The sequence below is a fragment of the Stegastes partitus genome, unplaced genomic scaffold, assembly GCF_000690725.1.
Source record: "Stegastes partitus isolate 25-593 unplaced genomic scaffold, Stegastes_partitus-1.0.2 Scaffold168, whole genome shotgun sequence".
Lineage (NCBI taxonomy): Eukaryota > Metazoa > Chordata > Actinopteri > Pomacentridae > Stegastes > Stegastes partitus.
In genome coordinates, this window is record NW_007577899.1 from 698,824 (window position 1) to 713,457 (window position 14,634).

At 42.8% G+C, this 14,634-nt stretch overlaps 1 protein-coding gene across 1 annotated transcript; it reads right to left on the reverse strand.

Annotated features, from left to right (window-relative positions):
• Nucleotides 1-1,742: 1,742 nt before the first annotated feature.
• On the reverse strand, nucleotides 1,743-13,870 carry LOC103355818 (pleckstrin homology domain-containing family G member 4B-like; the record flags this gene model as incomplete). Its single annotated transcript, XM_008279736.1, has 6 exons — nucleotides 1,743-5,564; nucleotides 5,778-5,821; nucleotides 7,915-8,024; nucleotides 11,330-11,440; nucleotides 13,357-13,537; nucleotides 13,691-13,870. Coding segments are annotated over 5 exons (609 nt in total), but the record flags the coding sequence as incomplete, so codon positions are not given.
• Nucleotides 13,871-14,634: the final 764 nt, after the last annotated feature.

The window sequence follows — 14,634 nt, forward strand, 5'->3', positions numbered from 1 at the left end:
GGACGTGGATTGATGGAGAGACAGGAGCGAGGGAGGGACGGAAGGAATGAAGGAGGGAGGTGGAGGAGAGATATGGAGGGATAATATTACATGTGTAAAATGCCGGAGGGTGTGTGCCCATAGAAACATGTTTAATGGCTTTTATGATTGCAGGGAAGGTTGTGTGAGGTGTGTTGTTTTTTTTGTTGTTGTTGTTTTTTTTGACCGAGTGATGTATGCAGTGTATGTGTGCAAACAACACGGTGTTTATGTGAATCCATGTTGGATGATGATGACTGTTTATAGCTGTATATATATATAAATGTATGTGCGTCTAGACACAGGAAGCCTGCGTGCACCAGGATGTGACATTCATTCATCTGTTTTCAAGAATGCTAATGTGTTTATTGCATTTTGTGCTGTAAAAATCTACAAAAACGCCACCTTTCCATGAGCCGTTCCTCCCGCTTATCTGATGAGTTTCTAAAGTTAAGAAGAGCACATAAAGGAAGGAGCGCTTTTATGTGAGGATGTGCTGCTGGTCTCCGGACACGCTGTAAACCTGGAATCAGGGTTCACCGGTTTGTTTTTGGTGCAAGATTGTTTGTCGGTGCTTCAAAATCACTGGTGTCAAAGTTGGATTCAGAAAGCAAGGAGGGGGGAAAGAAAGAAAGAAATGAAATTAAAAAAAACACACACACACTCCCTGCTCTGACCTTCCTTCGCCAAAATGTCTGCGCTGGCATATTACTGTATCTCCCCCCAACATGCACTCTCATTTACAAAAGAAACGCTTGGCTGGCTGCCTATAAGTCAGTTTATCCGCGTGAGATGACCAACGTCCCTCTTTTTCTTTCTCTTTCTTTTTTTTCCCTTCCCTCTCTGACTATCTCATACAGTGTGTGTGTATGATCTATAGTTCCCTGCCTCCCCCCTCCCCCCCCCTCCCACCCCGTCCTCCCTCCCTCACCCTAACCCTTCTTAATATGATGTAAAAAGCTAATCGCATGCAAATGTCTGTTGTCCCGGTAACCGGGCCTGAAAAATCCCTTTGATGTTTCCCCCGACTCATTCTCTTCACGTTCTCTTTGTTCGCCACAGTCTCGCTGCTTTGTCAACATCCCCCCTTTTACCCCGCTCGCTCTCTCTCCTTCATCCATTCTGCAGCTCTCTCGGCCCTCTCTTAGTTCTCTACATTAGAAAAAAAAAAGTTCTAACTCTACTTTGTGTCTCCCTCTTTCTATAAGCCCCCCTCGCTATTCTTCCTCTCGTTTTTTTTTTTTCTCCCCCTCGTGCTCCTGCTCTCCCCTTGACTGTGCCTCTCTGTCTGTCTGCCCCTTCGCCCTCGCTCATTTCCCATCATTCCCACCTACTGTCTCCTGTCCTTCTCCTCCGTCGCTCCCTTTCTCTCTCCCTCAGTTCTGCCCCTTCCTGTTGCTCCCCCGCCTCTCCCTCACCCACCCCTTTATCTCTCATTCCTCCCTCACATGCACAGATGGACACACACTCTCAAACTGCCCTCCCTTCCCTTTAGAGAATTTGATCCCTGGAACTATTTGATATGGCGCTGCACTGTAGTTATCTAATCATTCTGGGTTGTGTGTGTGTTTTTTTTTTTTTCTTTCTCGTGTGAGGGCGGCGGCACAGCTGGCGTTCAGGGAAGAGACCCCGGCGCTCATTACAGCCGGTTTCGGGGGGTTACGGGCCTCGTTTGGAGGTCGGACCCGCGGCAAGGTTCAAGCACGGCCCGCCCTCGGATCCGCTCGCAACTTCAATCCAGTTTTAATTCGACACAGAAAAGTACAAAACAATCATCAAGTGACATGCGTTTCCCCCACGTTCCCACATCGCTTCCCAAAAATGTAAACATCAGGCAGAGTGTGTCCGAGGAGCAGGGAGAGGAAAAGTTTCTATACATTAATACTGCCTCCAAATGGCGTTTATACACACACACACAAAAAAAAGAAATAATTCTGCATATGACAATCTATACCGCAGTGAGAATGAAAGATGGTGTTCATTACATTGCTTCCAATATAACGCAATGTACCAAACAGCTAACGGCTATGAAGTGTACAGACTTCTCCACGCCAACAAATTACATATTGATTCAGAAACGGCTCAATAGCCATTTGCAATTTCTGAATTTGGATGCAGATATGAAACGTGCTAAATCTGATAACAGCGACAAACTGCTGCCGCTGCAGACATGAGCTTGACCTCCCGCTGCTGCCGGCTTTCACTACCTGCAGGTTTCATATTGTACCTTAAGCATGGTATTGTTTGATACGCATGCCGTCCAATCAGACCAGTGACTGCGTGATTATTGGCTTTACCGACTATACGCTCGCCGTCATAAAATATTAACTACATCATGGTATGAAATATTGAAATACTAATACAACACTAAATGACAAGTTCTCCACATCCCATGCACCTATTCTCTATATGTTTTCTTGTAATTCATTTCAAGTTGTGAGAGTCTGAACAGAGCTCAGCAGCGTTTCTATTCACGGGCCCTCTAGCAAGTCTGGGAGAGAAGTTGAGGAAGTGGGAGTTATTTTTAACTCTTGTTCCATGAGATATGACATCTTAAAGGAAAAGTTGGGCATTTTAGGGATTGCAGTTATTCTCTGTAAAAGTTAGCTCCAAAGCCTGATGCCATCCTGTCGTCTGTAGGTTAAATACGATGCTACAGCTAGCAGCCGGTTAGCTTGCATTAGCATAAACACTGACAGCAGGGGGAATATTGTGAATTAACCTTTCTAAAGCTCATTAATTAACACAATATTTCTCCTTTGGTCCATTTAAAGTGTCTAAAGTGAAAGTGAAACAACAGTTGTACCCTGTGACAGAGCTAAACTAGCTAGTCCCCATCATTTCGTAGCTTTATGCTAAGCTAAGCTAACCTCTTGACTGTAGTTTTGCCATTACAGACATGAGAACCGTCAACAAGCAAGTGTATTTTACAAAATGTCTAACTTGCAAAGGCAGCAACAAATGAACCTTTTTTCAGTTCTTCAAATGTTTTCAGATTATTAAAATTAATATGTCCGGCGTCGCTAACCCTCTCGAGCTAACAGCCAATAATGAGAACTCTGACAGGAATTTAATGGAATGAACTCATATTTTTTTTTGCTAATTTCATGTAAAGACAAAAGTTTTGTTCATTTCAAGTAAATCCAACTGTAGTTGTTGGATTTAAGGTCATTGGACTTAATCTGATCAGCTCAATTAATCAAAGTATTAAAGAAGCCAAACAGGAATGTTTGCACACTTCCCAGCATGCATTGTTTCAAGTCTCTCTCCTGAGACACTTTGTTTGTAGCCTGAAGAATCCACAATGAAAACTTGCTTTGTGTCATTTGAGATGTACTAAATCCTGGTGAACACAGTGCAAACCATGAGGAAGGTTCACAGTGAATCCAGTCCCTTCCTCTGTACACTGACTTTAAAGCTGGATGCAGTCACATGTTGTCTGCCTTATTAAACACTTTCAACACTTGCAGGTGATAATTCTTCATGTCAAATAAGGAACTCACACCTTATGTTGAGGTGTTCTTTCGAGGGTGTTTTTAAGTGGAACAAACCTAAAATAATTCACAGCGTACAGCGGAGGAGGCTGCAGATTCAGGGCCACAGCTATAGGACCACATCTCTAGTACCCTTGTGTTTTGTGATAACTATGAGAGAGGTGTGTTGTACAAAGGATCACTGTGGGTCAAGATGGATGACAATCAGAGGGAGAGGTTTTATTTCTTTACGGATGTGACAAAGGCCACTGTATGATTCCACCTTCATTTCGACCTTTAACTCGAGCTACTCTGTTAGTACTATTTGGGTGGAATGAACCTTTATAACTATAAATCGCAGAACCTTTAAAGGGTCCCAGAACTGTGGTCCCGAAACTGCAGCTGCTTCTGCTGCAGAAACATAATACTGTTTGGCTTTTTGTAATCTTTGCACAGAGCCAGGCTAATTATTTCCCCCTGTTCTGAATTGTAATGCTAAGCTAAGCTAACCGGCTGCTTCCACTGTTTTCATATTTGACATTTTTTCCTCTAAAATTTAGGGTCAAGGAATCATATCAATAATTTAAGGCACTTTTTTTTCTAAGCTGGAAACCCAAAATTAATTTTTTAAAAAAGGCTGAAAATAATCTTTTTGGGGGCATTCTGGGGAAACCTCTTCCTTCAAGCAGAAGCAAAGGGTCAGATTTGATTAAATTACCTCTTCAAAAATAATCAGATGTAGTTCATGTCTTCTGACCGCGAGATCAAAACCAGTAAAACTGCAATGTATCACGCTGAACGGGTCCACCTTTCTCCATCTCATGGAGACAGCGTTCCAGTCAGGAACGCCGAGGCTGAATGTAAAACAACACCTCTTTGTACACACATCAGCATTGCACAGACACCCTTTTTATACCTTTGGTATATAGACTATGGCATCTTATATTAAAAAGGAAAGGCATTAAATTCATTATCAAAACTTATCAGTACACTGCAGAACATTTTAAGGCACCAAGATGTTGTTGATATAAGTTACACTTTAAAGAAGACTAAATACCATTTTGTCCTATAAATTCTTGCCACTGTTAATAAGAACAAGTAGCTTAAACAAACACATGAACAGACTGTATAGCAGTCAGATATGATCGTGTAAATCACTCCTGTTCTTCATCAAGGCAAAGCTTTACTGTACGTGTTCAGATGGAACCTTGCCTGTCGTTGATGTGGCCGCTGTGCCAGGCTCTAAACCGGCCACGGCCACTGTGTGAGCATGTGAATGTGAACAGTACTCCACTGTCTTATAACAATAAGAGTGACTGCATGTGTTGGGGGGACATTGTGTGTGTCACTCTGTGTGTGTGTGTGTGTGTGTGTGTGCATGCTCACACCACCCTTGCCTAATTTACATAGATGCAATCACACCTAGCTATGCCACGCATTTTTACACAGGCAGGAAAATAAAGCCTACAGTACTCCATTCAGCGTTATGAAAATGACAAAGTACATAATACATTCTAAATCTGCAATCCTACGGTGGATTTACGCCCTGCATATTACTTCCTGTTTATTATCAGATGCTGGAGCATGTGATGCGTACAGTCAGCCAGCCAGGCAGTCAGTGGTTCAGACCAAGTGGTTTGGCCTAGTGGGGAGCCGTGGGGCAGACAATGGCCGCACTGTGTGGCTGAAGTGCCTTTGGTGTCAATGACTCTGCCAGCAACTGAGACTGGCAGATCCAAAATGGCGGAGCGCAGAGAGCCCTGCTGGTGCTTGTCATGGTTTAAACAGGGCAGTTTTGATCCTTTTTGGATGCAGCTTTTCTTTGGGGGGGTCATATCAGAGCTGGGAGGTTTAGAAAGCAGCGCTGTGCTGCTCCGCCTAATCTGCTGGCATTTTATTTATTTTAAGGAGGTGAAGGGGAACAAGGGGGGAAACGGGGAAGGAGAGCAAGCATGTGGGAGAAGTTCAAACAGAGTCGGAGGGTCTCGCTTTTGTCTCCTTTGCTCCTCGAACTCCAGCTCGGCTCCCCCAGAGGTGGAATGGAGATGTTTAAAGCTTCAAAAAGTCCAGTTTCTGCATGTAAAAAGTTACAGACAGAGAAGAAAACATTAACAGTTACACATTTTATGAATGTTTTCATGAGAAAAAAAAAAAAAGCGAGGAATCAATAAAAAAGTGTAGCACCACAAAGAGAGGACGGGGTGACATGAGCAGGAGATGTAAAGAGATCGACAACAGAGAGGAAGAAAACATGAAAGAAACATGTAATAATCAGAGTAAACTTACTCTTATTGAGATGACAGTCACACAGCTGTGGAGGGAGACTGACTCTGTGGAGGAAGAAACAGTCACATATTATATTCCGCACTTAAGTGTGCGTTCGCGCTGAGGCGTGCACGTGCGCGTGCACAGGCGGCAATCCTCCCTCTGTTGTTGAATATGTGCATATCGCTGTCTGCGTGTTTGCACTGTCTGTTTGGGCTGCGTGTGTCCGTCTGTCTGTCAATCTGTTCCCAGCGCAGTCTGTTTGCCAATCTGTCATATTCTGTTTGCTAGATAAGGAGATTGAGAGGATGTGTGTGTGTTTGTATATGTGTGCGCACAGAGCAAATTCATTTAAACTTACCATGGAGATGACAGGCAGGTACTGCTGTTTGCTTACAGCTAGATGTATGCATTGTGTTCTCACTTTTATAAACATATAGAAATGCTTCCACTGTTTGAAGGACACCTTTTTTATATATACATCACCTCGGGGGAAAGTGTAGCAGCTTCATCACCACTAATCACAGACATATGTTGCACACAAATGGTGACATTTTCATCCAAAGTCCACACATTTTTATTCATCATTTCATCCAAACAGTGGTGGGAGCCAACGAGTCTCAGGGACCGGAGCAGTAATTAAAAGTGTCATTCGTGAACTCCTGTTTGCTTCAAAAAAAAAAAAAATCTTCTATGTATAACATATAATCTCACTAATAGAAGAAGGAGTCTCTGGGTGCTTTTCATTATGCTAACGTATCTCCTCGCCTCGCGTCTCTTCCCAGCAAGGATGTGAGAGCGATCCGAGGACGACGGAGTCAGTGCTGCCAAAATGAGGAATCCTTTGTTCCACAGCGTCAAGTGACACCAGTGACTTATGAACAGCTGTATGAATCAAAGCAACGCCCACCAAGGTGCGGCTTTTATACGTCATGCTACTTGATAAAAGACCTCCGCGTAGGATACACCTGTGTTCCTGCATGCTAAGCTCTTCACGGGATCTCCTGTTCGTCCATGTCCTTAATGTGCCTTTAAGTTATTGAAGATCCACCGATGGGACAATTAGAAGTGTTTGTGTGTCTTTGTGTTTGTCTGCATCCGCTCATGTGATCCACTCCAAACTCGGCAGGTGTATCGTCGGGGATCCAAGAAAGTTCAGTGTCAAGTGTGAAGTAGTTTAGTTGAGCAGTTTTTGAGAACAACACTCGTGACTTTATCAATTGCGTGTCGCAAAAGGTGGCTGCACCCAGAGAGAAGCTGTAGCTATAAAACCTCACAATCATCTGAAGTGTGGGAATATTTTAGACTGCGACAGAACAATGTGAAGCTCTGTAAGCACATTAGAATGAGACCGGCTGATTACACCTGTTCAACAGCATCCTGGTGGTCTTTGTCCAGACTGCAGCTATTGATGAGCACCAATATAAGAGAAAGAGGAAAAAACAAATGCTAGAAAAATTACAAACCAACATTGGGGTTTTGAATGCATCTCACCAAAAATGTAAAAAAAAAAAAAAAGACAATTAGTCTTGAGGATTAGGCAAATTACTGCTAACAGATTAGAAGATGACAAATTTCAGGCATCTGGTGTCTAAGACTCTGACCATATGATTTCACCGGCTCTGGTTTGAGTGCAGCTGGGAACCTCTGCTGCGGATCATCCCTGCTTTCTCTCGCCTCCTTTCTCGTCTCTATTGTACTGACTGGTATCAAATGAAGGAGAAAAAAAAATCTTGCCTTTATCAGACAGCAGTGGTGGAGAGATGTAAAGAAATATGAGAAAGAGCTCAGTTCACGGTGGTGTCTTGACATCCACTTAGCTGCACGTTTGTTTAAACCTCATTTTAAACTAATTTAAGACAAACATATTGTCATGTTTTAGTTGTTTTTAAGCTGGTATTTAATCAGCCTCAGCATTACAAACCAGACCCAGAAGGTTTATGAGGGACTTTTTTTGGGGAAATGCAACAGAAATACAAAGATTCCTGGAAAACCTTTGGCCTGAAAAGGAGGCCCTGCTTCCAGCGCCAAAAGAAAAACACATTCATCACCTCGCATCTATATTTAACCTCGCTGAGTGTTTTCTGCAAATACAAACTGCTCCCATTCACTTTGGCATCACTGGATTGTGTGTTACATGTGGACTCTCCAGACCCACCTGTGAGTAGCTTGTTGATCCAGAGCTTCTCCTGGGGTCCCTCCCAGACGCCGGGGATCCCCCCTCCTTCTGACTGCCGACAGAGGAGGAGTCTGAGCAGCTACTGTGGACTGAGACACAGAAAGACAGAGTATGGCTACAGGTTAACAGATAGCACCAAGTGTCAGACATCATTCAGACGTGCTCTCCTTTTTCAGAATAACAACCCCGTCCGGCAGGGAAGCACAATTTACATGCATGGATTTTTGAGTAAATTGCATTGTGTTGTATTAATGCACGTTTATGGTGTGAGATTCTCTACATCATAATGTTTTCCTGGACTGAAAAGAAAGAGGAGATCAGGTATGGCGGAGACAAAGAGAGGAGTCAGAGTGAGAAGGCATTTTTCTCATCCTGTTCAATGAATTTCTAACACCATGTTCTGTCCCAGAGGACAATTCATGCATTGAAATCCTGAGCTGCGCCACTCAATGAGACACCTGGTGAGCAGTATGTGCATTGCACCGAGCCATGAATGGCAAATCACTTTGGCTCTGAGGCAACAACGGCCTTCGGAGAGTGAATAGTGGGTCTGGAATCCGAGGAATTGTACCGAGATTAAGTGTTTTTATCCGACTGTTCTGTGGCGTATCTCTGTGGACGGCGCTTGTCTTTAGCCATCAGATTTTGTAATATCCTTATTTACCATCGTGTTGGGGATTTTGTGAGCACGATCATAACTTGGTTCATGGTCCTCTCTAGTAATTATGTGCATTTTAAAGGTAGATTTATGACTGTGTGGAAACTGTTGTGAACTTATTGTGTCGAGGGTCTCTTCCTCTAAATGTTTGTGGCTGTTTTTGCATACAAGCTCTCTCTGAACTTGTGCCCCTGCTTAAACTTGCATTTAGAAATACAGCAACAGGCCTGGGTTATAGGGTTAGAACCCATATTACATATTACGAAAGGGCATTTTTAGCTCAGCGTTTTCATTTTATGGCCGACAAAACCCTAAAATCCCACAATATGCTTCCTGCACGACACCAAACATCAGAAAGTTAGACAAAAGCCTATGAACAAATTCAAACTTTTATCTGCTTAAGAGCTACAGATATTTTCCCTCAGCAGTTGACGAAGACAGAGCTAAAAAAAAAAGAATATCTGCCAGAAAAATTTAGTGATTTGTCGGCCTAACTGGGCTGAACTGCAGACAGCGTTTGCACGGAGCAGATAGGTGACAAGTATGGAGACATACTAAACAATTAGGCAGTAAAATATCTATAGTGTGTAGAGTTATCATGTATTGGTGGGGGACACCTGTGGGCAAAGTGTTGTATGTGTGCCTTTGTAAAAATATATAATCAAAGACTTTAAAGAAAAAAAGATTTCTGACATTATAGCTGAATTCTCTCCCTTCTTCTTGTTTCCGTAGAGGTGCAGGACTTGATATTGCAGTGAAAAATGAGCCCACAGTTAGTAAAAAATCCCTAAAAGTAATGAGTACTGTCACTTTTTAATACTTTAAGTACATTTTGTTAATATTTCTATACTTTCACCTGAGAGAAAAGCTGATTCCAGGACCTATCATTTTGCATTAATGCATTATTGTTTTGTAATCGTGCCACTAATAGTAGTCATATCATCATGATGCATAAGAAATCCATCAAGCATAATTTTGCTTTATCACCCACACACGATTAAGAGAAGGACAAGAAATCCATGGTAGCTGTTTAACACCCATGTAGGCTGCATGTATTGTTTAAGGATACAGTTTCAAAATTAAGACAAAGGTTGTCGCTCCTGCGTCTGCCTTAAAAGCAGTTAAAGGCAGACACAGCGGTGGAGGTTGTGATGGGATTTGATCAGAGCAGAAGTAAAATGTGCTTCCACAGTTGAGCTTTTTGACTGCGCTATATATTCTCCGCAGGCATGTCACAGCTCTTCAAAATTTCTCAGTGTGAGACAAATATCAAAAATTCATAGAGTAGCCTCGGGGTGCGAGATTGAAAAAAACATGTACCACATTATTACCTTGTCACATGGGGAGATACACCCAGGACCCGTTTTGTTTCCTGTCTGTAATCTCGGGGCCACATCACTTTCGGCTCACAGAGCAAATTTGAACAATCCAGTAATCCAATCTGGTCACATAAAACCCAGCGACGTCCTGAAGACACAGTTTGAGCTGACAAATGGTTTCTGTGTGTGTGAGGTGACTAGTGGAGCTGTGTGGTTTAAGCTAAAACACTGAACTGATCTCTGGAGTTTATATTCTGCTCTGTTCTATTAAAACATCGAGGAACATTGAGGGCATGTCCTCTTTTGTGTTGTGCTGAGAGGACAGGCACAACAGGTATGGTTGTGTTAAGTCTGTGTGAAACTAAAAGCAGTTTTCCCAAATCCAGTGTGTGCACATGGGACTTCAAATATTAGCTAATTGCTTGAACATGTGGAGTTATGACTTTGGGAGCAGTTTAACAAAGAATTTATGTATGGTGGCATCTTTCCGCTCTCATAAATAACAAGAAACTGATGTCTGTCACGTCTTCCTGCCAGAGATGGCCGGCCAACTTTTTCATATAATAAGCAGTGATGAGTTGAATAACTGTCACAAGTAATGAATCTTAGAGCGGAGGGCTAAACTGCATCAAGGCTTTCAGAGTGGAGGCAGAGGCGTGTCTATGGATGACTTCACTATAATCTAATACAGGCAAGAAGACGGCCACAATTATTTGCTTACTACTGAACATGGGAAAAGTAGCTGCACAAATATCCTTTTTTCTGTCGTAGGTTGCTGCAGGGTGGGTCATTGTGATGTAAGTTTTTGATGTGAACAGATCCCCTCTCCGTCCACTCACGGTGCAAACTGTCGTCCACAATATCTCTGAAGCTCTAAAGGAGTATTTGGTCTTGTTCACAGTAAAAAGTGCGTCTTTAACTGGTCAAAAGCTTGTTGCAGGATTTCAGTGGCTGACTTTGCAGTATTAGCAAACAGAACTGTATCATCCACGTATTGAATGGTGTTCCATTTTGTTATGGTGGATGTAAACTATAAACCGGATGGGACCCCAGATTGAGCCCTGTGGGACTCCTTTTGACAGGTGTAACAAATCAGAGCAATCATTTCCTATAATCACACATTGCTGTTGATAAAACGGGTCGTCCTGAAACCATCTACATGACATAGAGTCAAAACCAACATCATGTAAACTTTGTAGAAGCACATTTTGCTCGACAGTATAGAAGAGTTAGTCAAATGAACAAAGAAGGCAGCAGAATATTTCCCTTTGTCTACAGCAGATGGTTTGTTTATCGTTAGTATCCAAAGTGATGGCAGTGACAGCACAGTTTTTGCTCTGAAACATGGCTGGTTTGGACCTAAAACTGAATTCCTGTACAGCAGATGTGCTCCAGATGTATTCCTTCTTGAGCCTACCTCTGTCGTTGAGGCTGTAGATGGAGTCCAGCTCTGAACCTTGAGTTCCACTTGCATCCAGCAGAAGCTTACTGGAAATTCCCATGCAGAGAGACTCCTTCAGACACAACTCTGGGAGAGGAGAGAGGGGAAATAATGTAAAAATGTAAATCCAAAACAGAAGCAACTGCATATTCTCATTTAAGGCATATTACAGTAAAGTCAGATATCGTCACTTTTATTGATGGCAGGAGTCAGGTGCCACTTTAAGAACAGCTATGTCCCCTCTTTAAGCAAGCTGCAGAGCATCTTCTCCAAGGTGATGCTGTAATCTAAGCCAGCGACAGGAAGCAAAGCTGAGATGCAAGAGTTTATGCATACAAGGAGACATGTGATAGTCAGCAGTTCCTTGTGTTTGAAAAGCAAAGGAGCAAAAAAAAAAAAAAAAATGAAACGGCAAAGTGGCCTGGCGGTGATATTTTTATATGTTCTGTGCTCACAGGAAAGGCAATTATCATCCCAGATACAGTTACACAAAGACGAATCAGATTTGTTTAGTCTGCAAAAATCTTAAACCGAACCGGTGGCCTTTATCCTCTCAAGCACATTTATAGTAAACTACAAATAAAAAAACTAAACCGCTAAATAAAATGACTCCATCCACCGTCTCTTAAATCATGTTTTCTGATCCCATCCGCATGACAGAAGCGGTGAGTCGGGCTGACAAATGGGGACGTTACCCTTTAAAGGTGGACTCTGAGAGTGTTGACATTGAGCTGGTTGCATATTTTAACAGTTGGTCGCTGCCAGATTTACCTGCTGGCCTGTGCACAAGCCTCACACAGCCACCGATGCTGCTGCACAACAGCGTCGAGGGGGAGAACTCGAGTGTTTCAGTGGAACATTTGCATGTGCTGAGGTGAGCACCGTCATTAAAGTCTGTCTGCAGTCGTCCAGAAACCACCCAAATATTCAAGTTGCATATGGATGTTCTTTTTTCATAAAAAATAATCCCTTGAAGCTTTGAAATGTCTTCGACGTAACTCAGCACTATTTCTTCCTCTTGATCTATGAAGCCCCCACCTCTATCTGCACTACTTGCTGCAGCTCGAGCACACCAGCTCACTACTGCTGCGTTACACACCGACCAGTTGAATCACTGGCGTAATTTAGCCACACATGTTGAAGCCAGAAAATTATTCTGAAGAAGGAGAATGCTACGTAAAGTTCAGCCCTGCAGGTCAACAGGATTGATTTCTTACATTTATTATGTATGAAACCTCAATATGCTGCAGGTTGACGGCGTTGGCTGCTTATTCTGCTCATGTTGTGTCTTATATCATATAAAAAAACACCATATGGATATTATAACAACATTAAAACAGTCTTTTTTGACAGGAAAAGGTCATTTAAAAGGTTAATTTATTGAAAGAACCAGGAAGATTGGCTTTATTACACGATCCAGTCTTTATCAAAACTCAACACTTGCACCAGGATTTTTTGAATTTGTTGGATTTGAACGAAAGTCTATTGGCTAAGAATCACAAACTGAACCTCTTCCTCTGCAGTGGACACATGTTTAGTGTGTTTTCCTGCTTTAAACTCATCGCATGCTCGACTTGTGCCAAGAAAATGCCATTAAATCAGGACGAGGTGATATTTCACCGCAGCTGACGTGACAACATGTTACTCACACGGTACACTTAAAGGATCAGAATTTATCCTTGTTTTTTATTCAGGCATTCTTCGGTGACCACATTACGCACAATGCATCTAAAAGCTGACAGTTTTTGCCGGAGATTTGTGCGCCGTGTTAGAGAGGCTAATGTAACCTCATGCAGAGATGAGTTATGTCAAGTTATGTCACCTGTCAGACTTCACGCAGCTTCCTTTGGAGCTACAAAAGGTTTTATCCAACTCTTTTTACACATGCATCGGCACTGTTAAATGTCAGCGCGCTTTCCCTTTAATACATCAGCACTGTTATACAGCAGGGTTCGATGTCAATTTAAAGGGTCTTGATTTGACGCCTAGAGGTCAGGCTGTACCTGTGTTGTTGATGGCGTGCGTCCACAGCAGATGAGCGATGTCATGAGTCCAGGCCTGCCTGCCTTCCCTGTCCTGGGCTTGCAGCGTAATGCAGTCTTTGGTTTTCAGAGCTGTTCGGACCCAAACTTCGAACTTCAGTCCGTCTTCACCAACGCTCTGAGTCAGACCCATCTCACTGGTCTGTACGGAGGAGAGAGAGTGTACAAAGTGTGCATCTTGTCTTCGGCGTCTTCTCAGCCAGGAAATACAAGCACCTCAGATTTAACACAGAATACAGGTTTTCCACGTAACTCTTCAAACACAGAGAAATGGAAAGAAAGCAGCAGTCTGTACCTTGACGCTGTGCTTGTAGCTGTAGGCGGTGCGTCCCGGACCAGGACTCTTCTGTTTGGTGAAGATGACCATGTGCTGGTAGAGGAAAACGTTCCTGACGCCGGCCCGCTTCCTCCGGCCGCCTCCGCACACCGTCAGCTCGCCCTGGCGCACCAGCTCGCCTCGCTCCGCCACCGGGATCTGAAAACACACGCTCACTTTAGGATGCACTTATCCTGACCTCGGGGGCCTTCGTCTGCACAAGACACCATCGTAGTTTCCATCTTGACAGGCCATTCAAGCTCGAACCAGGTTCTCTTTGCCAGTGGGTTCAAGTGTGTTCTACTTGTTTCCAACACTGATGGAATTATCTCGAAACAATATTAAAAAAAAATGAAGATTACTGCATCTGAGAATTTAGAAAAATGATTTTAAGCAACAAAAACAAAAAAATTTCAGATCTTTTTCGAAAGAGCGACACTTTAAAGAGCTGATGTTGCTGCTCTGGAGAGCAAAAAGGACACATTTAAAAGCTGCCTTTGGTGAAAATCAAGTTATTATTCCTTGTGAACATGTTTTCATGGTGTTTTTTGTGTACTTGAAGACATTTTTTGAGCAAAATACGCAGTAAATGCCGCGGCTGAGGAGGCAACAGTGCCGGCTCACATTCATTTGAACAGAAAAGCCTCTAAATGTGTGACTTTCATACATAGATGAGAGTTTTTAAGGGTTTCATTAATGACCAGAGAGGTACTTTAGGGTCATCCTGAGTTGTTGACACATTTATGGCTTTATTATCAGAAGCCAGAAGCATTTTTTTTGTGTGTTTTAGAGCCAAATCTCAAACCCTCCCTCCTTCACCTACTCTAATTTGCGGTGAAGAGTTTCGAGACATTTCGACTACAAAGACTGAAAAGCCTTATTCTCATTTCAATAAAGAGAAGGACAAAGCAGTGTTATTATTA